This window comes from Schistocerca cancellata, chromosome 9 (genome assembly GCF_023864275.1).
Source record: "Schistocerca cancellata isolate TAMUIC-IGC-003103 chromosome 9, iqSchCanc2.1, whole genome shotgun sequence".
Classification (NCBI taxonomy): domain Eukaryota; kingdom Metazoa; phylum Arthropoda; class Insecta; order Orthoptera; family Acrididae; genus Schistocerca; species Schistocerca cancellata.
The window spans coordinates 106,857,971-106,881,703 of NC_064634.1; the positions used below are offsets into that span (position 1 = coordinate 106,857,971).

General features: G+C 42.6%; 1 protein-coding gene across 1 annotated transcript in view; it reads right to left on the reverse strand.

Moving 5' to 3' along the window:
- The window catches only part of LOC126101215 (protein sidekick-2-like), a 390,083-nt gene extending 367,011 nt beyond the window's left edge, over positions 1-23,072 (reverse strand). Inside the window, exon 1 of the mRNA XM_049911907.1 lies at positions 22,926-23,072. Coding sequence (XP_049767864.1) covers positions 22,926-23,072 — 147 coding nt within the window. The remainder of the gene's footprint in view (positions 1-22,925) is intronic.
- Positions 23,073-23,733: the final 661 nt, after the last annotated feature.

Sequence of the window (23,733 nt, forward strand, 5' to 3'; positions counted from 1 at the left end):
AAGGCGTTTTTCGTTGCGAAGTAACCTCCTCACGGAATCCCAATCACTAACTTTCTCATCCGAGTGCGAAAATATTTTGTTGACGCCGATCTACATAGGGAGAAACGATCGCCATGATAAAATAAGGGAAATCAGAGCTCGTACGGGAAGACATAGGTGTTCGTTGTTTCCGTGCTTTATACGAAATTGGAATAATAGAGAATTGTGAAGGTAGTTCAATGAACGCTCTCATAGACCTTTAAATTTGATTTGCAAAGTATGGATGTAGATTCAGAAGCACCTACGCATAGGTTTCAGGAAAGATCCCACGCATCGTTCGATGCCGAAGTGCTTCTTCAATATAGTTCTCAGATCTTCTACAACGTTGTTCGAATTTACGGGGAATACCTGGTGGACTAAGGGGGAGTTTGGACCGAGGAGGGATGTGTGCTAGGGTAGTCCGCGCAGGTGTGCGAAGCTACTATACCTAGGTGGCGTAGTGGTTAGCTCGTCTGCCTAGAGTATAGGCGAGCAGGGTTCGAATCCTCGTTTTGGTACAGATTTTCATTCGTCTCACACGATGTTAGACCATCGCATTGGGTTCGTTCCCTTGTGAATAATATGAACTTCCTAGTCAGAAGAGCATAATGGTGCAAAGATCTCGAAAATAAGGCTGTCTTCAAAGCTCTAGAAATTAGGGCTGTTTTGTTTTGAACCCCCAGTGCGGCTCGTGGTCGTGCGGTAGCGTTCTCGCTTCCCACGCCCGGGTTCCCGGGTTCGATTCCCGGCGGGGTCAGGGATTTTCTCTGCCTCGTGATGACTGGGTTTTGTGTGCTGTCCTTAGGTTAGTTAGGTTTAAGTAGTTCTAAGTTCTAGGGGACTGATGACCATAGATGTTAAGTCCCATAGTGCTCAGGGCCATTTGAACCCGCAGTGCGTTACCATGGACAGTGCTGCCGGAGGTGTTACGCCCTTGCCTTCAAAATGGTTCAAATGGCCGTGAGCAATATGGGACTTAACTTCTGAGGTCATCAGTCCCCTAGAACTTAGAACTACTTAAACCTAACTAACCTAAGGACATCACACACATCCATGCCTGAGGCAGGATTCGAACCTGCGACCGTAGCGATCACGCGCTTTGAGACTGTAGCGCCTTGAACCGCTCGGCCACTCCGGCCGGCCCCTTGCCTTCCTCAGGTCTCTGAACTGATTTGCCCAGCCAGCTACAAGGAAGAGCCACAGCTGAACGTCAGCACCAGACCACGGCGAACCTTTGAATTTTTTTGCATAGACCAATCACTGCCGGAGGGGAATCAGGGAATAAGCGACAGGAAAAAGTGCTGGAATCGACTGCGAATCGAACTTAGCACCCTGATATTTTTAATTGGAACTTGTTCATTCATTAGATGTTTCGTTATCAGCAAACAATTTTAATTACTTTGTTTCTCTTACCGTAACCTGCGTTGCTTTAAATCCTTGAGTCATCGAAATGAATTGTAACTTTAATTTGCCTTTCATGAGGGAATTAGGTTAGAAAAGACACTAAATGCAGTAATGAGGTACGGCATTAGGACAACGCAATAAGTAACAATGGCTGAAATAGAGAGCATGTGAAATGCACACTCCATGTGACAGGTCAAGCGTTTCTGGAAACGATAATTTCTTTAATATGTGATATAAAGTTGAATGTTAGGAAGTTTTTTGTAAAAGTATTTGCCTGTAGTGAAAAGTGGACGACAAGGAATTCAGGTAAGAGGGAAACAGAAGCTTTTAAAATAATGTGATAAGACAGAATGACGATGATTAGATCTGTATATCGGATAGACAATTAGTAAGTTCTTAACGTAATTATGGAAAGGATCGGTTGGCAGCACACGTACTGAGGCATCATGTAATCGTCAGTTTGGTACTGAAGGGAAGTATGAGGGTAGAGACTGTAGAGGAAGGCAAGTCTTCACTGCAGTAAGCTCGTTGAAATGGATGCAAGTTGCAGTTGATATGAACAGATGAAGAGCCTTGCACAGGATACACTAGCGTGGAAGCGTTCAGTAACACAATCTCTCACAATCGCCTTTCACCTAGCTGATTAAATTCATCGTCTGATAAACGGAACAGCCATTCTGAGCAAAGCTCTAAGCTCTACTTCAATTTTACTAGAATCACTACAGAATCTGTGAAGGGAAAAATATATTTTGTTACTGGACGAGGGAATGAAAGCAAGCCAAATAAAAACTTAAAATAATACAGTGGGCACCTTAGAAACGTATTCAGTTCGGTATCAAATAACAAGTTTACTGTTAACAAACAATGATTGGTAACAGTAAACTTGTTGCTTCATTCCACGTCAATAACAGTCACTGTAAACCTTAACCTGGGTAGATAATGTAGCTAATGAGGAGGTACTGGATAGAATTGGGGAGCACAGGAATTTGTGGCACAACGTGACTAGAAGAAGGGATCGGTTGGTAGGACACGTTCTGTGGCATCAAAGGATCACCGATGTAGTATTGAAGGGAAGCGTGGAGAGTAAAAATCGTAGAGGGAGACCAAGAGTAGAATACAATAAGCAGATTCAGAAGAATTTAGGTTGTTGTAGGCATTCGGAGATTTTTTTGTGGTTTTAGGGCCCACAACTACAGTGGTCATTAGCGCCCAGACTAAGTTATTAATGCACTGTGAGGTACAAGGTTAAAACAGCAACTAAAAGGACAACACTATAAAAGGTACATTAACAGGCAAGGGATTAAAAGAAAACAGCATAATCAAATGTCCTTAGACAGGTTTGTCAAGTGGATAAAACTAAGAACGCGAGCAGCTGCTCCTGGGTCATCCGCTAAAATGACATCCAGAGTACATAGCAGGCCAAGATCAATGCGCAGTGCATTAAAATTCGGACAGGACGTTAAAATGTGGCGTGCCGTCAGCAATTGCCTACATGGGCAGAACGGCGCCAGCGCAGCCGTCAGCAGATGGTTGAACCGGCAGTGTCCAATCCGTAACCGGGCCAAAACGACCTCCTCCCACCGAGAAGGGAGTGAAGAGGTCGTCCAAGCCGTGGGGAGAGGTTTCAAGGCCCGAACCTTGTTTTCAGTAAGTGTAGACCAATCGGCATGCTACAGCGTTAAAATGCGCTGACAAATGACCCTGGTAAAATCAGAGGAAGGCACACAACAAGAAGCTGTCCGAGGCTGGAGGACCGCAGCCTTGGCCGCGGCATCAGCAGCTTCGTTCCCAGGGATACCGACATGGCCAGGAACCCACATAAAGGTAACCGGAGAACCGTCGTCCGCCAGTTGCTGAAGAGAGCGTTGGATCCGGTGCACGAAAGGGTAAACCGGATACGGATCACTGAGGCTCTGGATGGCGCTCAGGGAATCAGAGCAGATGACATAAGCAGAATGTCGGTGGCCGCGGATGTAAAGAACAGCCTGATAGAGAGCAAATAGCTCAGCTGTGAAGACCGAACAATGGCCATGGAACCGGTATTTGAAACTGTATGCCCCGACACCGTCATTGGTCTTAGAGCCATCTGTGTAAATGAAGATGGCATTAATGAACTTCGAACGAAGGTCGACAAACCGCGAGCGGTATGAAGAGGCTTGCACAGAATAGAGTAACATGGAGAGCTGCATCTCTGGACTGAAGACCACAACAACAACAGCAAATCCTAATCTAAAATGCTTGCGTTTTAAGTGTTCGGTTCCTTTCTTTTTACGTTATCGTTTTCTATCTGGAGCGTGGACGTGCTTGTGATACATTGATAATATAATTTTGATGTGATATCACAAGAGTCGTATATGTCTTATCTTACGCACTAAGTACTTTTAACCATGCTGTGTAGTTGATGGTCGTAATACGAAACAAGAGTTCGGTAAGACTAATTAATTATTCGCGTGATGCAGTCTTAACTGACATTGTTAAATACACGGACGTCCATCATTCATTCATAATACTGAAGCAGCTAAGCAACAGTGTTTTCAAGTACTTGCGCAAACAAGTGAGCTAAATTTCCGCTCGCCTGTCACCGCCACTCGGACGTCAGCTGTGCAACCCGCAGAGCGAGTCGGTAAACAATGAGAAAGCAGCGCCCTCTATTGGCGGCCGGGACGACTTTTCCGCTTCCCACAGCTCAACTCATCTCACCTCGCGGAAGAACTTGGCGCAACTTGAAGGCAAGAGACAGCAGCGGCGGGGTTGCCGTCGGTCGCACTGCCGCCACCATAACCCGATAAATATTTTATTGACAGCTATTTAGAGCTGCAGTCGTGTGGGATTTTATTATGGCGCCACAGGCGCCGTTCTCCGCTCAGCGCCACCGTTGCGAACGCGCCGAAAAGATGGCGGGTAGAAGGGTGGGGCGGGGGGGGGGGAAGACTTGGGGAACGACGGCAACAGGAGCTGCGAAAATGGGAAAATGTGATTTTCCCGGGCTGTGGAACAGTTTTTCTTCGGCCGTCCCAGGTCCCAGGCCAGCAAAGCGCCATTGCAGCGTTCGTTCGCAGCTTATTGCGCGAGGACGCTTCGCCGGAGCGAGAGAGAATTTTTTTTTTATTCTTCCTCTTTTTGGAGGCTAGATGCTCCGTGGAGGAAAAGAAGGTGTCGTAGAAGTCGCGAATGGTGCGGCGTAAACTGTTAACCACTGTATTAGTGTCCTATTTCGTAACTGTGCGTAAGTACAATCGTTTAAAATGTCCTACATAATTAAAATGTAAACTGAAACTATTATCTGGGACAGTAAGTTTTATTTTCTCCCACATCGCATTTCGAGGGATTGCGCACTTATCTTCAGGTGGATCCGTGGACTTTATTGCATTTTTATTTGCTGTATGCAGTGTAATGCATTCCACTGACCCACATGGAGATGAGCGTGTAAACCCTCTAAACGTGTCGTGGAAGAAAAAACAAGTGACTCACTCACATAGACGAGTGTTTTATCTTTTATGTCAGAAACTGTCGTAGTTTTCAGAGTACAGTGCACCATGGGCGACATAAGGATTTGCATTATTGCATTGATTGATTGTTCCGTCGGTTCTTAGTGGAATATTTTATACATTTCATAGAAACACACACAACACTGGTGTAACGTTCTACAGTGTTCGTTATTTGTTACACGAACCGGTTTCCGGCTGTCAGGCACAAAGATGAGTATGTGCTTCAGAGAATCTTTGTTGCATCAAAGATTTTAAACTAGCGCATGTGCAGGGCATTTCCATTTCCAGAGATAAAAATGTTAACGTTAAAAAATTTTTACTTTCTATGATCATAGCTGCTTCACTCGCCTGCTTAATACCAGTGTTGTATCTTATCTGTTTGCAATTTTCTGGAGAGTTTTTCACAGGTACTACACACATAAGAATTTAATTATGAACAATAATTCAACGTTGCTACCTTCCATTAGCTAAAAATTACAGATTTCATTGCTTCTCTAAGCACCTTTACCGAAAAGTGTAAAAAGGAAAAAGTTGAAACTTACGGTTTGGTAAGAAAAATTCTATGTCAAAATCTAATTAAAAGTATTATTTGACACATTAGCTCTACGCCATTTTATTAAAACCACCAAACCATCCTCACGTTTAAGGAAAGCATATTAGTCACAGCTCACGCGTCCAATGGAAATGGAAATGCCATGTGGCTAGGGCCTCCCGTCGGGTAGACCGTTCGCCGGGTGCAATTCTGTCGAGTTGACGACACTTCGGCGACTTGCGTGTCGATCAGAATGAAATGATGATAATGATAAGGACAACAAAATACCCAGTCCCTGAGCGGAAAAAATCTCCGACCCTCCGGGGAAACAAACCCGGGCCGTTAGGTATGACATTCCGTCGCACTACAGATATAGCAATATCAACTTCAATTTTTTTTCAAATGGATCTATGGTAATATTCGCTACTAGTATCGTAGGTACATAAGAGACAAATTCAAGAACGTTCCGTTCTTCAGAAAAAGTTTACTTGTTTTAAAATATTTAGAATTTACCTGTTTTGAAAAGGAAATCGATTCCTATCTTAAGCGAAAGTTTGTGTTTCATACCCAAATAACGAAATACGCCACGTACGACACGGTATAAAAGGGGTTACAGAGGAACTGTAGCTCTAATTCTGTCTGTGCCGTTCATTTGTGTCGAGCGCTGGTTAGTTTGCAAAAATAAATGGCTTTCACAAAACAAGAGAAACCAAACATGTTACTTCCTTATGCTAAAGGCTCCCGCAGTTTCTCTGGAGCTAATGTGTGTGGCATCGTCAAAAATTTCTTCTTAAGAGCCAGTATGCACATTGCAGGGCGACGCCTCGGGCAGCATAGGAAGGCTCGTGGGGGGGGGGGGGGGGGGCTGTGATCATGGTTATTGGCAGAAGCTTGTCACTTACACAGTTTGAATCTACGTATTATAAGCTGTCACGCCAAATATTTTACGTGAGAAAGAGAGAAAGAAAATAATGCAGTGGAACCACACGTATTTTTCTGAATGCGTACATAGTGACCAATTTTTCGTACTCAAGCTGGTCCTGTGGCCTGAGCCTTCACAACGGGATCGCATGTTTGTTGTTCGGATTTTCAGGCATATTTTCGAGGCATCTTCGCGTCCTTCTATCTGAAAGGATATCAGTCGGCTACAGGAGACCGTTTTCAATCAGTCTTTTGTGTTACCCCAAACAGAACAGAGACGGTTTTAAGTAATTCAATTAATTAATTCAAAACTGTCACTAAGGAACAGAATGGCAGGTGACAACTTAGTGTATAAAAGGACTTAGGAGACAATTTTACTTTTTGTATTATGCCTGTTCTTTTGAAGTGGCCAACTCTTACTGCGGTGAACACTTTGGCATTTTTTCTATCAAATAGTTTGGCCACTATTCCGGATCGGACGGCATGTCGGCATTAGTGAGCCACAGAAGAGTCTGTGGAACTGCAATAAATAAGAAGGATCTACATTCTTAGAGAAAAAGACGTTTTGTACTGATAGATATTGTGAAAATTTGTTTCTCTCCATTCAAGAGATGTATCAAGAATAATGTAAAAAAACTTATTTTACGTTAGACTACTCAAAAAAAAATTTACTAAAAAGTAACGGATCAAGCTTGCTCTGTCACTCTCAGTGACAATGGTCATCTACATTAGAACTAGTTTGAGCATTTTTCGGCAGGCACCACCGCGGTTCAAGGCAAAAATAAGCAATGGCCACTTTTCCCGTTCTGGCCACTTCACTACAGCTGCTCCTACCGACCTCACTGTTAACTGGAAACCAACAAAATTAGTTGGTCGGTTGGTTGCTTTGAGGGAGGGGGGAAAACAGGGAGGTCATTGGTCCCATCGGATTAGGAAAGGATATGGCAGAAAGTCGACCGTGCCCTTTCTAAAGAACCATCCTGGTATTTGTCTGAAGTGATTTAGGGAAATCGCGAAAAACCTAGAGCAGGATGGATATCGAATCAATTCCAAGGAGGGTTGCTACATTTGTTACCGGTAGGTTCGAACAAAACTTAAGTGTTACGGAGATGATTAGGGAACTCAAATGGGAATCCCTGGAGGGAAGAGGGCGTTCTTTTCGGGAAACACTACTGAGAAAATTTAGAGAACAGGAAGGGAAATGGTAGTAGTTGTGCAGGGTGCCCTCCGTCCCGCACCTTACGGTGGCTTGTGCAGTATCTATGTAGATGTAGATGTAGACGGCTGGACGCGAGTTAGAAGCGTCGTCTTCCCGAATGCTAGTCCAGTGTTCGTACCACTGCGCAACCTCGCTCGGTTCAAATTAGTATGTTATATTAATTAATAACAGTAACTGTAATATGAGAGACATCACAAACGTTTACTAAATGTTTTGAGTGTCACTTTCCTATTACTCATTTGCAGCAAATTACAATAGCCTTAATTTCATTTCATATTACATGTACCACATGTGAAGATGATTGTCTCCGTAATGTGCATTCAAGCACCCATGTTATTTCCGTTCGATATTTATACCATAGCAGCTGATCGGTGCTAGTTCCGTACGCTCGTGAGCTGTCAGCATATGGAGACAAACAGTAAAATATTGCCCCTCCTGTATCTTCTAACCACACAGCTGCCCCGCTAAATACCTCACCGCCCCTTTCTTAGCTCACGGCTGAATTTACCAACGTTGGTTAAACATATGCAAATCTTAAACTATTACTCTCTCTCTGAGTATTTTTGTTTGTTGTTGAGGAAAAAATATACATATACACTGATAACAAGCTCTTGCTGTTGGTTGACTTTTGTGGATTGGCTGTTTACAGCTACGAAGCATATTATGATAAAATACGGCTGAGAACAGCAGACAGCACGAATACCTGATTCCTTCCCATAGCAATTTCTCGCACATTCGCTGAATTGATCTTGTTGGACACCTTCTGTCGGGCCACCAGTTTAACTCTCCCATTTGCACTCCTAGATACACCGTAAGGAAGCAACATATTTGGCTTATCTGGGCGCCATGTCACTAATCGTGCGGCCTCTCCGGAGGAGGTTAGAGTCCCCCCTCGCGCATGGGTGTGTGTGTTGTCCTTAGCGTTAAGTTAGTTTAAGTAGTGTGTAAGTCTAGGGACCGATGACCTCAGCAGTTTGGTCCCTTAGGAATTCAGACACATCTAAAGTTTTTTTTTTTTTACCTTCTCCGGTTTCTGAAGGACATTTATTTTTTTTTTGTCAAACTAATCAGAACTGTACACGCGTGAACGACAGACACAGAATGAAAGATTCAGCTTCCCCTCTGCCCCTTTCATACCGGTATCACTGCTTTGCAACACTCTTGTTTCCTCCTCATCCGACGTGACGTATTCCCCTACTTGAATATGAAACCACAGACTTCCGCTAAAGATAGCAGTCGATTACATGTTCAAAACAGGAACACTAAGTTCTAAATATGGCAAGTTGTCCGAAAGCACTAATCGGATTCTGAAGAGCTAAACGCGGTTGAATTCATCACTTTCAGAAGTACGACACTAATAATAGTAATCATCACAATTTCGTTTGAAATGCGAAGTTCATGCCACCACAAGCGTAACTAATATAAATATGAAATGAAATTACAAGTTCTTTGGTGAAGACTTCGTCACAATTCACCTGGGTGAAAGCGGTGTTACGATATCAGCAATGGTCCAGGAAAAATTTGAGGTGAACAATTTAGCTGAAGTTACCTCTTATTTAGCAGCTAACTCTTTCTCCTTCCCCATCGTCGTCCATAACATAAATAAAAAAGAAAATTAAAAAAAGATAACACGAACGTTTCCTCCCACTCCTATAAGGCGACTGAGAAGACGCTTAGAATCATATTAGATCTTAACCATTCATCTATATATATCACACGTTGAGCGAACGGCTATGCTGGAGATAACGAATTCCCAGTCACATACTTGGCACTTGAAAGATAAGTGTATCACTCACCTGTTTCCGTTCCTCGGGAAACATCACAAGATAGGCTAGGAAGAACGCGAAATCGGGGAGCCCCACTTACGATTCGGTTCATGCTATGTTTCTGTCAACTTGGTTTCCGGGGAAACGACCGATCGGCAAAACAATGGGCGGTGAGGCAGGCGATAGTTGGGTCCAGGCGATAACTTTGGTCGAACCACTTACTGGACATGATGCCTCAGCTAGCGACCGGTTGCACTCGATGACGTGAAACTGAAATAACGCCGATCATATCTTCACTTCACAAACAAAGGCTTTTAGCTTATGTTACCATGTTCTTATGTTCTTATTTTGCCAACGGCCTAGTGTGTATTTTCGTCCTCAAATATTCTTATTTTGCTAACGGCCTTGCCGCACCGGTTCCCGTCAGATCACCGAAGTTAAGCGCTGTCGAGCTGGGCTAGCGCTTGAATGAGTGACCATCCGGTCTGCAGAGTGCTGTTGGCAAGCGGGCTGCACTCAGCCCTTGTGAGGCAAACTGAGGAGCTACTTGATTGAGAAGTAGCGGCTCCGGTGTCGTAAATTGACATACGACCGGGAGAGCGGTGTGCCGACCACATGCCCCTCCATATGCGCATCCAGTGACGCCTGTGGGCTGAGCATGACACGACGACCGATCGTTACCGTTGGGCCTTCCATGGCCTGTTCGGAAGGAGAGAGAGACAGAGGAGAGAATACTCTCATTTTATAACGTTACGTTATCAGTGGTTACTTCTTTCATAACTGTTAGATCTAGTAAAATTAAAGATTCCTTTTGTACAGATACCAAGTCTTTCACGATGGATTTGTTGTAATAACCTCGCTTTATTTCCATTTGGAAAATCTAGTTTTGGACAATATACATCATTTCCATCACCAAGACAGTAACTGACAAGTGAAGTGAATGTATCTCGGAACAGACACTTTTGTAAATAAAGATACGATATTGAGACCGACTTCAACGACGTCTGAGGCTATCTTCAACAGGATTAATAGCACGTCAGTCCATCTGGAATTCTGATCGCTATTTACGTAAGAGAAAGATGAGTTTCCTCGCCAAACATTTTTCTTCTGAATTCTATGAGCAAGAATGTAGATGTAGATGTACAGATTATTCAGCCTACTTACAAGATATACGTTGACCTGTCCACAGTGTCAAATATTGAGAAATAACGGATGTAATGCCAGCGTGTTCACGGTTTTCGTCTGATCTGGTCAAAACTGTCCCGGAGGTTTTTGCCGAACGCGGCTTTACCATTGCTCGTCTTCGCCTTTATACTGTTGTTATGTATTTGATTTTGCCTTTTCCAAAGGGAAGGTAGCAGCATGTCGTCGATCAACGTACATCCTGACATGAAGTTCACCGTGGGAATGAAGAAACCTTGATAGATACTCATCTTAGATGTGGTTACGGCACTCACGACTCCAGAGAGTACCGCACCACAATCGATAAGCCACGCTCGAAACACTCGTACTGTAGCAGCTGTGCGGGTTGGCAATACGAACTACACCGAGGTCCGCCAGGTTTCCGCAGCTGCCAACCCATGAGCATCACCTGTGTGGGTAGCAACTGGTCGATGCCTCGTTAAGTAACAGAGCGCTGAGCTACGGCGGACAGTTCTCTCCAGTGTGCCGAATCATGTACAGTTTCCAGTTAATAGTCAGGTCTACAGGCTCCAGTGTTCGTCCGTCGTCTGCGAGACGTAGGCTCTGAAGGCATCGCATCATAAGGAGGCTCTAGACTCTACGCAGCATCACTCACAAGGGAAACTTGCCATCGCACCCCTCGGATTTAATGGTAAGAGGGTGTGACACCGAAAATGCAGGATGAATGGCACCTGTTACCTTGTTACAAAAAGGTACGGCCAAACTTTCAGGAAACATTCCTCACACACAAAGAAAGAAAATATGTTATGTGGACATGTGTCCGGAAACGCTTACTTTCCACGTTAGAGCTCATTTTATTACTTCTCTTCAAATCAGATTATTCATGGAATGGAACCACACAGCAACAGAACGTACCAGCGTGACTTCAAACAGTTTGTTACAGGAAATGTTCAAAATGTCCTGCGTTAGCGAGGATACATACATCCACCCTCCGTCGCATGGAATCCCTGATGCGCTGATGCAGCCCTGGAGAATGGCGTATTGTATCACAGCCGTCCACAATACGAGCACGAAGAGTCTCTACATTTGGTGCCGGGGTTGCGTAGGCAAGAGCTTTCAAATGCCCCCGTAAATGAAAGTCAAGAGGATTGAGGTCAGGAGAGCCTCTACCAATCCATCGGTCACCGAATCTGTTGTTGAGAAGCGTACGGCCACTTCGACTGAAATGTGCAGGAGCTCCATCGTGCATGACCCACATGTTGTGTCGTAGTAGTAAAGGCGCATGTTATAGCACCACAGGTAGAGTTTGCCGTATGAAATCATAATAACGTGCTCCATTGAGCGTAGGTGGAAGAACATGGGGCCCAATCAAGACAGCACCAACAATGCCTGCCCAAACGTTCACAGAAAATCTGCGTTGGTGACGTGATTGCACAACTGCGTACGAATTCTCGTCAGCCCACACATGTTGATTGTGAAAATTTACAATTTTGTCACATTGGAATGAAGCCTCATCCGTAAAGAGAACATTTGCACTGAAATGAGCATTGTCACATTGTTGGATGAACCATTCGCTGAAGTGTACCCGTGGAGGCCAATCAGTTGCTGATAGTGCCTGCACACGCTGTACATGGTACGGAAACAACTGGTTCTCCCGTAGCACTCTCCATACAGTGACGTGGTCAACGTTACCGCGTACAGCAGCAGCTTCTCTGACGCTGACATTAGGGTTATCGTCAACTGCACGAAGAATTGCCTCGTCCATTGCAGGTGTCCTCGTCGTTCTAGGTCTTCCCCAGTCGCGAGTCATAGGCTGGAATGTTCCGTGCTTCCTAAGACGCAGATCAATTGCTTCGAATGTCTTCCTGTCGGGACACCTTCGTTCAGGAAATCTGTCTCGATACAAACGTACCGCGCCCTGGCTATTGCCCCGTGCTAATCCATACATCAAATGGGCATCTGCCAACTCCGCATTTGTAAACATTGCACTGACTGCAAAACCACGTTCGTGATGAACACTAACCTGTTGATGCTACGTACTGATGTACTTCATGCTATTACTGTAGAGCAATGAGTCACATGTCAACACAAGCACCGAAGTCAACATTACCTTCCTTCAATTGGCCAACTGGCGGTGAATCGAGGAAGTACAGTACATACTGACGAAACTAAAATGAGCTCTAACATGGAAATTAAGCGTTTCCGGACACATGTCCACATAACATCTTTTCTTTATTTGTGTGTGAGGAATGTTTCCTGAAAGTTTGCCCGTACCTTTTTGTAACATCCTGTATATTGCTGAAGTATACGTAAATTTTTGTAATTTAAATGCTTTGTTTTAATAACTAAGGACATTGCTTCGCTGTATGTTTAAATTTAGGTAGAAGTATGTTGAAATCTCACTGCATTTGTCTGTGTCTTACTCTGAAACTTATAAGCTCTGAGAAAAAGTCAAAGGAATTGTTATTTGCACCCAGTAGCAACGATAATAGCAGTGCTTGTGCGTTGTAAAATCTTGGTTAGGGAGGTGTTGCGCGGAGCGAGAGAGACGGGTTCCAGCGTATGTAGTGCGCGGAAGTGTGGTGTTACCGCTCTCGCAGTAGACAGTACCATTTTCGGCGGCATTATGTACGCGTGCCGGCCAGATGTCTAGAGCAGGAGTACGGACAGTGGACGGGTGGAAGAGGCTGTATCATTTACGATTGCCCATTCCTATAATTAGCCATAGCTCCACGATAAGCTACCGTTTTCAACAACAGCAGCATTTCCATCAACACAGTTTTCGTCGTCGGCTCCGAATCTCGTCATATGCACAGCACTGTTCATTGGTAGAAAGTATTAACGGCTAACCCAGCACAACTGAATGTGATTTGATTGATAAAATTTATTTAAATAATAATCAGTTAAACTAAGGGCGATTGTGTTCTCATTGCCACCAGGCATTGTTACGAAGCAGGGTCCTTGTTCATTTCTTTCCTTATATGCTAACTGACTGTCATAAGAAACAAACTGAATAGCTACCTCCAGTTTATTAACGAATAATTTCAATTTTAAGAACTTTAGCCTCAGTATGCTTTCAATTAACTGTTGTACAACAGAGACTTCAGTATATGACTAAAGTAAAGCAATTTCATTTTTCAAGTTTGGGAATCAATCACTGGAAAAAATCCAAATCTAAAGAAATGCACAAATTAAGAGTGCTGAAGTTTTATTTATTTTACGTATAGCTTGGAGCACATGGCTGTTTATTTTGATATGTATCCTAGTATTTAATTCTGTTCAAGTTAGTAAAAAAGGCTCAGTTGTTCAGACAATAATATGAAATCCATTTTGCAAAATGAGTAATTGCAAAGTAAAAATTGCTTGCTTTGTTTTTAATTTCTTTGATGACGTTACGTTGAGGTCACTGAAAGTCATTGTTCACGTAACGAAATTCAATACTAACATACAGTTTAAGAGCATATTTTCAAATCATTACTCGATTGCCTTTTTCTCAAATTTTAATGCCAAACGTAACGTAATAGTGATTTCACAGTTTTCTTTATCATAACATAACCACTTAAAATTAATGTAAAAAAAGGTTGGCTCTGAGCACTATGCGACTTAGCTTCGGAGGTCATCAGTCGCCTAGAACTCAGAACTAATTAAACCTAACTAACCTAAGGACATCACACACATCCATGCCCGAGGCAGGATTCGAACCTGCGACCGTAGCAGTCCCGCGGTTCCGGACTGCGCGTAGAACCACTAGACCACCGCGGCCGGCTGTTAAAAAAGGGGTTTAATAAAAAAGTGTTTAATGATACACGTCTTTTCTTTCCCATCATCTTGTACAGGAATTTGGATGCAAAATTTCCCTAGTGGACTGGCGACCGTTAATTATTTCCTTTTCGTTCATTAGTGTAACTTTTGGATTCATAACCATGGTACCCCTTTTCTGCCCAGTGTTGTTCGTGAGTGAATGCGCAAAATAACATTAATTTTTTCTAAATTATAGCCCTGTTCGGTTTAATTCCTTTTTTACTTTTTTAGTAGACTTTCCCAACAGAAGGGTTGGTTGTCGGGTGTACACTTTCTTCCTGCTTGTCGGTATTACTTCTTCGGGAGAGATAGCCTTATCCAATTAATAAAAATCATCAGGCACACACGCGATCCACGGTCATATTTTATATAGCACGCAGGATAGGCCGATTAGTAAGGGGAAGGTTACAAGTGCCTAGTTGAAAGCCCGTCAAAAACTGATCACATATCAAGCATTAAAACAGGAAGAAGGCGTACTGAACTGTGAAAAGAAGCAAAATAAAACAGTGAACGGCCCAAGCACAAGAACTACAAAATATAGCAACCTTGTAGCATTTCGCCTTCGAGGTAAAGGGGTCGTAGTTTTGAACTTCAGAGCGGGCGACCAGGGTTCGATGCTCACCCGTCCCATTTTTCTTTTTCTCTCTGTTCGCTGTATTCAGATATGTGTCTGTGTCGTGGTGTAACATCCGTTTGCAACAGCGAGGTGTAAGGAAGGGACCGATAACTAAAGTTGATTCTGCACAATTAGTCTGTTTGCAGTAGGAAGGAAGTGGTTTTCGAATGGGAACCGCAAGTCTTTGATAACAAGGCTACAAGCAACCGAGTCCTCTACCGCAAAACACGTATAGTGTGTCATTATCGGCACTAACGTGCACGTGTGTCATAAGACAGGAATCTCCTGTCGATGCGTCCGCAGCTCGTGGTCTAGTGGCTAGCGTTGCTGCCTCTGGATCATGGGATCCCGGGTTCGATTCCCGACCAGGTTGGGGATTTTACTCTGACCGGGAACTGGGTGTTTGTGTTGTCCTCATCATTCCATCATCATCATCATCATCATCATTCGTTACAGTGAACAGATTGAACTGTGAAAAATTCGGACATTGTACGGGCGCTGATCACCGCGCACTTGAGCGCCTCACAAACCAACCAACCACCCTGTTGACACACCCAGTTCGTACGCCTGGTGAGTGAATGAGATACGCCCCCTTGCCAAATTTAGGTGTTCATGTGAATGTGATCGCTCCTAAGGAAATGATGGAAACCTAATAGTTTGCCACAAAAGCTGCAACATATGAACGCTACAGTTTCACAATCACACTGTTTGTCTGTGCTCTGTCAAAATACAAATTTTTAACTTCTCTATAGTTGTGTTCCGTTTTGGAAGTTTTGACTCTTGAATTCCTTTGTTTTAACGTAGTTCACACCCGTTTATTTGGTGTTTTCATTTCTGAGAGACATCCATGTGGTACCTCGCCTGCTTTCACTATTCGTCACATTTACTTGCGACGGTAACATATTCTTACCACATGACTCATATTCTATAACCAATATATAGTATGACAACTGCCAACTCTACAGAAAGAGAACAAACATTTTAATGACCGGACGGACAGTTCATATGTTGTGAAAAAAAAATTATCTGCACGAAAGAGTTTTGAACCCGGGACTGTGCCATCTTACCACTAAATCTGAGGCGGATGCGATGGGGAGTTTCCCTTGTCACAGTCATAGTGACAGGACTTTAATATTTTAGAGGATCTGTAATTATTTCAAACGTCTAATTGTGGTTGACATATCACAGGAAGAAGCATCCTTTAAGTTGACTATTTATTCATATTTGATAAATATCATTTAATTATTAACTGTTTGGTAACTTTCTGATTGAAGATGATCTACGCCCTCCACCTGCATTATCAACACTAGACGTTCTAGTTGAGTGGAAGTTAGACTGTTGGCTTGCTCTGTTTCTACCATTCTTCACAAAAGAAGAACTGTGAACACTCTGATACACAGAGGTAAAATTATATCAGATGAAAACCATCGCGGCAGGGAAATAAACCGTCAAACCTCTGCGTCCAGACAAAGTGGTAATCGGTAACAAGAAGTCAAATCAGCTCCCATGGAAAATTCAACCTCAGATGCAAGCAAGGCAATCATCACTAAAAGATTAGTACATGATGTTACTTTCGTTCTGGGTGGCATCATAATGTATAATTGGGTTAATCTTCAACAAACATGGGATTCAAATGGCTCTGAGTACTATGGGACTTAACTTCTGAGGTCATCAGTCCCCTAGAACTTAGAACTACTTAAACCTCACTAACCTAAGGACGACACACACAACCATGCCCGAGGCAGGATTCGAACCTGCGACCGTAGCGGTCGCGCGGTTTCAGACTGCAGCGCTTAGAACCGCTCGTACACTCCGGCCGGCAAACATGGGATTAAAGGCGCCTTTAGAACGCCTAAGGAAATCGAAGATAATTTGCGCCCTGTGAAGGACAGACATGGCCACACACTTGCAGATCCCTACAGTATTACGTATGGATGTGACAGTAGCTAGGTGGGGAAAGTACGCTCGAAACTTTCTCCAGCACTGTACCCAAACACCAATGCACATTGAGGGTAGGAGTCCAGAAACATCTGATTTTGCCGAATACTTCCTTATGAGAAAACATAGTATCTTCTTCGATCAGACAATATTTCTAGTTCTTGGTCCTAACTACTGGAACTCAGTCATCAAAGAGGCTGTAGAAATTACGATTTGTTCCAACAACTTTATAAGAGATACGAGCAATCTGTGAAATGGGAAACGTGATGTCGAAAGACTAAACGTTTTTATTACTTTCTTATATTAAAAATTTTCGTGTACTGACCAGCCGGAGAGTCGGCTATTTTTCAGCTAAATATCTGCCGAAGAGTTGGTGGAGCAAAGATAGGCCCACCTGGAAATACTTGGAATATGGTCTCCCGTTCTAGCATTTGGCTTATAAGCATGGAAAACATCACAAAAATATTGGTGAGAAGCGGATATAACTATTTCTTATTTAATTATGAGGTAATACATACCGGAAGAAAACTTGGAAGGTTGGCTCATGTACGCACAATGTGGTGGTTGACTTGCTAGAGAAACACCTAAGGCCCTGCAGAACGCACACAGTGTCTCAAGAATGATTTTTTTCTCCCCACTTTCCATTCTCCACTCCAACGAGCTTAGCGGGTTGTTTTAGATCCGGCCCATTACAGAGTCGAAGTTCCTTTCAGCCAATTACGAGGCTACTGGTGTAAAACCTATTTTTGACCTACTTTTGTATCTGTATCGATATTTCTATGTCCGTTTGTAGTACTGCTTGTGTACATTGTAGTATCTCTCATGGAAATTCTTTGACTATGTATACATGTTTCAGTTATGTGAAACTTTTGAACGATGTTGTTTAAAACGTGCTTGCGAATTTAAATAACTACTGGAATGGTTGTTATGTAATATACTGTAAATGACTTGGTCCATAGTTAGGGAACGTAGTGTTGAATGTAAAAGATGTGCGGAAACCCCGCAGCTGCGGAAGTAACCTGGCGGCGTGCAAAAGGTGTGGTTGGCGCGCAAGTGGCAACACATCCTGTGTGAGGGGAGGGAGTCGGGGCTGAGCAGTGCTGTGCTTAACGCCTCGCTAGCAGTAGCTGATCATTGTGGTTCATATTACTGGAGCTTTGTGGCCAGAGGAGCTTAAGGGAGTTATTTAAGTGGCTCGGATGCTGCATTTGGTGATACTATTATCATGGCATGGTTTTTCGCCCTATAAATATAATTCCGACACCAAGAAGATATATAACAGGGCGAAGCCAACAGTACAGCCACGACTGCAACACTGCCAGGTTAATTGCCACTGCAAATTACGCCACCAGTACCACCAGCATTCCACTAAATTTTTTATATTTGGCACTCTGTAAATGGACCAGGTATTTGCGAAATTTCGTTGATTTTATAATAATAATTGTGGTGTTGTTAAAATCTTGATCTTACACCCGTGATTATCCTAAGTTACAAACCTGGACAGGAAGCCGGCCGAAGTGGCCGCGCGGTTCTGGCGCTGCAGTCTGGTACCGCGAGACCGCTACGGTCGCAGGTTCGAATCCTATCTCGGGCATGGATGTGTGTGATGTCCTTAGGTTAGTTAGGTTTAACTAGTTCTAAGTTCTAGGGGACTAATGACCTCAGCAGTTGAGTCCCATAGTGCTCAGAGCCATTTGAACCATTTGAACCTGGACAGGAATCCTATCCTAGTGAATTCAATTCCCAGTGTCATAATTTATTATGAGAAAGTGGTTGAACTTGAATTTAATGCTGCTTTGTCATTTGCACAGCCAATTATATTTTTGAGTATGTCAAACGACTGCTTATGAAAGCGCATTTGTTATTTGAAGAGTTATAGTTTGTCGTGCTTTAGTTAATTAATAATTAATGATAAGAATACTTATCATTTCTCACACATATTAGTGTAGTTTTGTTGATAGGCATGGTTCTTCAAACTATGAGAGATTAAGGGTCCTCATGTACTAGGGTTGTTAGTTAATGAAACAATGCAAAGGCTCCCTCAGAGCCAGTGCAGTTAGATATGCAATCTGGTTAGTTCCTTCAGACCGAGCTTAAGAAAGAACTATTTACTGTAATAAGCTTCCTTTAATTTACGTCTATGGTCACAAACTTTTTGTTAACAGATTACCGGTTTCGGTCTTTAATGACCATCATCAGATCTGCTTCATAAAAACAAAATCCTGTGAACCAGATCTGATGATGGTCATTAAAGACCGAAACCGGTAATCTGTTAACAAAATTTTCTGACCATAGACGTAAATTAAAGGATGTGTGTGGATATTCTTAGATTGGTTAGATTAAGTAGTTCTAAGTTCTAGGGGACTGGTGACCTCAGAAGTTAAGCCCCATAGTGCTCAGAGCCATTTGAACAATTTTTGAACCTGTTCTAAACAATGAAGTTATAGAATATAATCATTAGCAGACCTCCTGATTTAAACTGTGAATCATTTCACGCTTTTCTAAAAATGGTTCAAATGGCTCTGAGCACTATGGGACTTAACATCTATGGTCATCAGTCCCCAAGAACTTAGAACTACTTAAACCTAACTAACCTAAGGACAGCACACAACACCCAGCCATCACGAGGCAGAGAAAATCCCTGACCCCGCCGGGAATCGGACCCGGGAACCCGGGCATGGGAAGCGAGAACGCTACCGCACGACCACGAGATGCGGGCTTTCACGCTTTTCTCTGTTCAGTATTGCTATTAATTTCATGTGTGTCGGTAATTGGTTTTATAAACTGTTACACCTAGTTCATTTAAGGTACTTGTTGTTGAGAGGAATATGTTACTGTTTACTATCTCATTCCCCATTTGTTTGTTAGTAGCACATTTATCTGCAAGGTTATGTTACTGTGTTGTAATGTGAACAGATAAGGAAATAGTTTATTGTGTGTGTGTCAAGGAAGGATAGGTCAGCCTCAGCACTGCCTTCTGCTTTATCATTTTGTTTGACACAAGAATGCCTAATTATGCTGGCGACCTGTTTTAATATGCAATGTTACAATTTGCTTTTGTTCTGGGGGAACATCTGTTCCTGACCCACCGTTTACTGTTGGTTATACTTTGCTGGGGTATTTCGGAAACGATTCCTAGTTTGTTCTGTTTCCATTAGATTATCTCACGGTCACAGCTACTTACATATTCCTCGCAGGGGTATAGCGTCAGCTTCGATCTTCGTTTAAAGTGATCGGTGCTACTGTTACAGTGGGACTGAGGGGATTCGCAGTTGGGAATATAAGGAAGGGGTTTAACTGCTCCGGTATTTACGTAACAACATGGATTGGCGATTAATTGCCGTTAAATGAATAATCGTAATTAATCTGGTAAGTGATTGTGGATATACCGGTATTTCCTTCATATCAACTAATTTTAGATAATCGGTTATCCTTACCGTTAACCATTTCAGTTTTTACTTTTTCGTTTTAAAGACTGTTTGGTGTTGACCTGCTAACTGTAGCCTGATTACGGAAGTAAATCCGACTACCGTCGAGTACTCATCGCGTAACATCGGCAGAATTCGGAACACTTAAGGTCGACTGTGTTCTGTTTACGACTGCTGCCATCATGAACGACCTAAAAGTAGTGGCTTGTAAGTACCGAGGCGAATTCTTGTGTTGCGTTTGCTGTTCAGAAATAAATGACATAAGAAGTGTGTTTCAACATGAACATCCCGTGAGTTGTCAGCAACAGACGCAAATTAGTAGAGGAGCCCCCTTTCACGTAACTTAATCACAAGGCAGTAATGTCAGTCTTCCTCTTTTTACCACCCGAGTATGAGCTAGTCGGATTTCCATCTGTAACAAAGCCTTATTACTAAGTCTACTTTCCAAGTAATTTATTGAAGATACTCGCTGAGTTAAAATCGTGGCATGAAACAAACCAAGTGTGGCATGAATATATTTTGATAAAAATATTATATAAATTGCTGTTCCTCATTTTGGTGCTTGTAAGCATATTCATTACAGTATCTATGCTGAGATCAACGATTGTAATTAACTTTAATAATAGATGTTAAATAGGTAGATATTGCTGTTAAAAATAAAGAAAATGACAACCATGTATTTCATAATACCGGGCAACTATTGTTAGTTACAAAACGGAAACTTTACTTGAGGTACCATCGCCCTATTTTTTTTTTTTTTGTAGAACAAACAATATTAGCGGAACACATTACAGACTAAACCTGTAACATGACAATAAATTGGTTTCTGAGAAACAGTTAATTTATTCCTTTAAATTATGGAAAATGCTAATTAATCGACTCTTACAGTAGCCCATGCCTTCTTGACAAAAAAGGAAAACTCCCCGAAAATGTTAGACGAAAGTGAGAAACTGCAACCAATGTAATTTACTTCTGCAACAACGTGACGAAGTGTCCCCACACGTAAGTTATAATTTTGAGTGCAGATGATGTGTGAGTCCAACCGGTGGCCCAAGGAAAGTATCAATGCCGTCCAAGAAGTGGGCATCTAACACACGATCGGTAAAAGAAATTCCATAAAATTCCATTTGTGTTACGATAAACTGAAACATAATCCTAAAGAAAGGATTAAATACGCTGCAAAACTTTTGGATTCGATGCATGAATTCGAAAATAGGTTTTAGGATTTTTCGAAGAAAGTAATCTGAATTTTTGTGTCCACGTGACATCCCAAACTATATACATACGTCGTCGGAAGATTTCCAACGAAAAGCAAACTTTCAACATGTTCTAGTATCTTGGTTGGACTTTTACAAATCTACAGCCTGAGAATTGCAACCGCTTCGATCAAGCCTAATATTGAGACATTAGTTTCCCAAATTCAAATTCACGTTAATTCTATGATTTGCAGTTACTTATATTGTCACTGAAGAAGCTGAGTTGCATTGTCACCCTGCTGTAGTGGTTATGATAGCAGACTGTTGTATCGAGGGTCGTAAATTCAAAACTCACCCGAACTGTCAAATTTTAATTTCTGTATTCGGTTCCAGTACATTCTAGAAGTATCCACAAATGTCAAGAATCGTTGTACTGGAATGTTCTGTAACAGTATATATAACGTATGTCTTCAGGCCGGGGACAGTTCGCTCCGCGCTCTCGTAGGTGCAAGTGCTGAATAAACCTTCGTTAGGTGAAGTTAGTGTTCGTCATTCATCTACTTACACCATCTTCTACGTGAAAATATATAAAATTATTAATGAAACCTCACACGTAAAACGTAAAATTAATTCCATCTTGCATTTTTTTGAATAGAGAATCACAAATTAATAAATTCTAAACTACTTAAATGTGATAACCATATACCTCCGCCCATCCACTTTTTTTCTCAGCGGTTATTGTTAGTGTTAAGTATATGAGTATTATGTGCGGCCCAAAAATACTCCTCTCCTTCCAGTGCGGCCTAGGTAAACTAAAAGAAAGGATACCCCTGTCTTAGACAGTCTGTCGCTTGCCTGACAATGATGATGGGAGAGATTTTCACAGAGTATTAATGTGATAAGTTGACTCACTACGTACAGTACGATTTTTTAATATATTTTTGTTTCATTAGCTAACTACAAATAAAATTGTTCCTTTTTAGCCACCAGTAGGTAGTTATTCCTCCGCTGGGCCCACGATTCTGCATCGAATTACGTACTATACTCTTCACGGACAAGTAAAGGAACAAACGACTGGGAAGAGGCTGAGCTGCAGTCAATGGCTGATTCCGATAACTTCTGGGCAAAGATCGTCTCTCGACGTAACTTCCGCATCACACGAGTCTGTGTGAGTAACTGTCATGCTCAATAAGCAGGGCTTTACGAAGACAGTTGAGCACGCAGTGCCCTTTATCAGAATCTGCAGGTGACGAGAGGCGAAGCTCGTAGGAAGACAAATTATTGAAAACCATCCGGATAGGGGTCAACCGACAGAATCATACTTTGGCGATATTAGTGTAGCCCGAATTCCACGAAATACGATCTGCATGACAAATAATCAGTACAGTCTCAATAATACTACGTACAAAACAGAGGAAGGCAGAAGGCGCAGTGAGTGCAGACTCGCCAACTCACCGACTTGTTACCCAGCTGCTTGATGCGACACGGCAGGTAGGCGTGCGTGCCCAGCTGGGCCGTTATGTTGGTAGCAGTGCTTGTGTCGAAGTAAGGCCCGGTGTAGAGGCCGCTGAACCTTTTGCTGTGCTGGTGCAGCACCGGCATCTCGGCTGTAACACACAAAACAACAACATCATCATCATCATCATCATCATCACCTCAAAGTCGCTCTCCTGGAAGTGAGTGTGGGCAAGTCCAAAACACTATATAACTGCGGTGTGTTTACACATTACAACACTTCCCCAACACTGGTGACGTAAATGGTAGCATTACCATGTAATGACGTAAGTACATGAGGAACATTAACCTCAGTGACGTGCCATAAACATATTCACTCAAAAAACTAAAAAAAGTAGTGGAGACAAGAAATAATTTATTACGCAGTCTGGCCAAATTCCATAAAAATATTTTAAGGTAGGTGATGCTTGATGATTGCAGGAGCAACGGAAAGAAATGTGATCATAGATGAAAATTTGAGTACATTTTCTGTTATCGTAAATTGTAGAAAACTCACAGTAACAGATCTCCACGTAGGGAGGTCAGCTGCCATGGATGTTAGTACCTCTGTCTTTTACTGCACCTAACACATATCCATACATAACCTGAAATATATAACAGTCACGTTGAATAAACAGGAGTTAGTATCGGAGTCTCGGCAACAACACTTACCTACTGAGCTGAAGAGCGTGCATGGAGCTGCAAAATGTTTCTACTGATTGCAGTTTTAAAAAAGCTTCTGCCAACTGCAGCTCTGCTTCGCATTGAT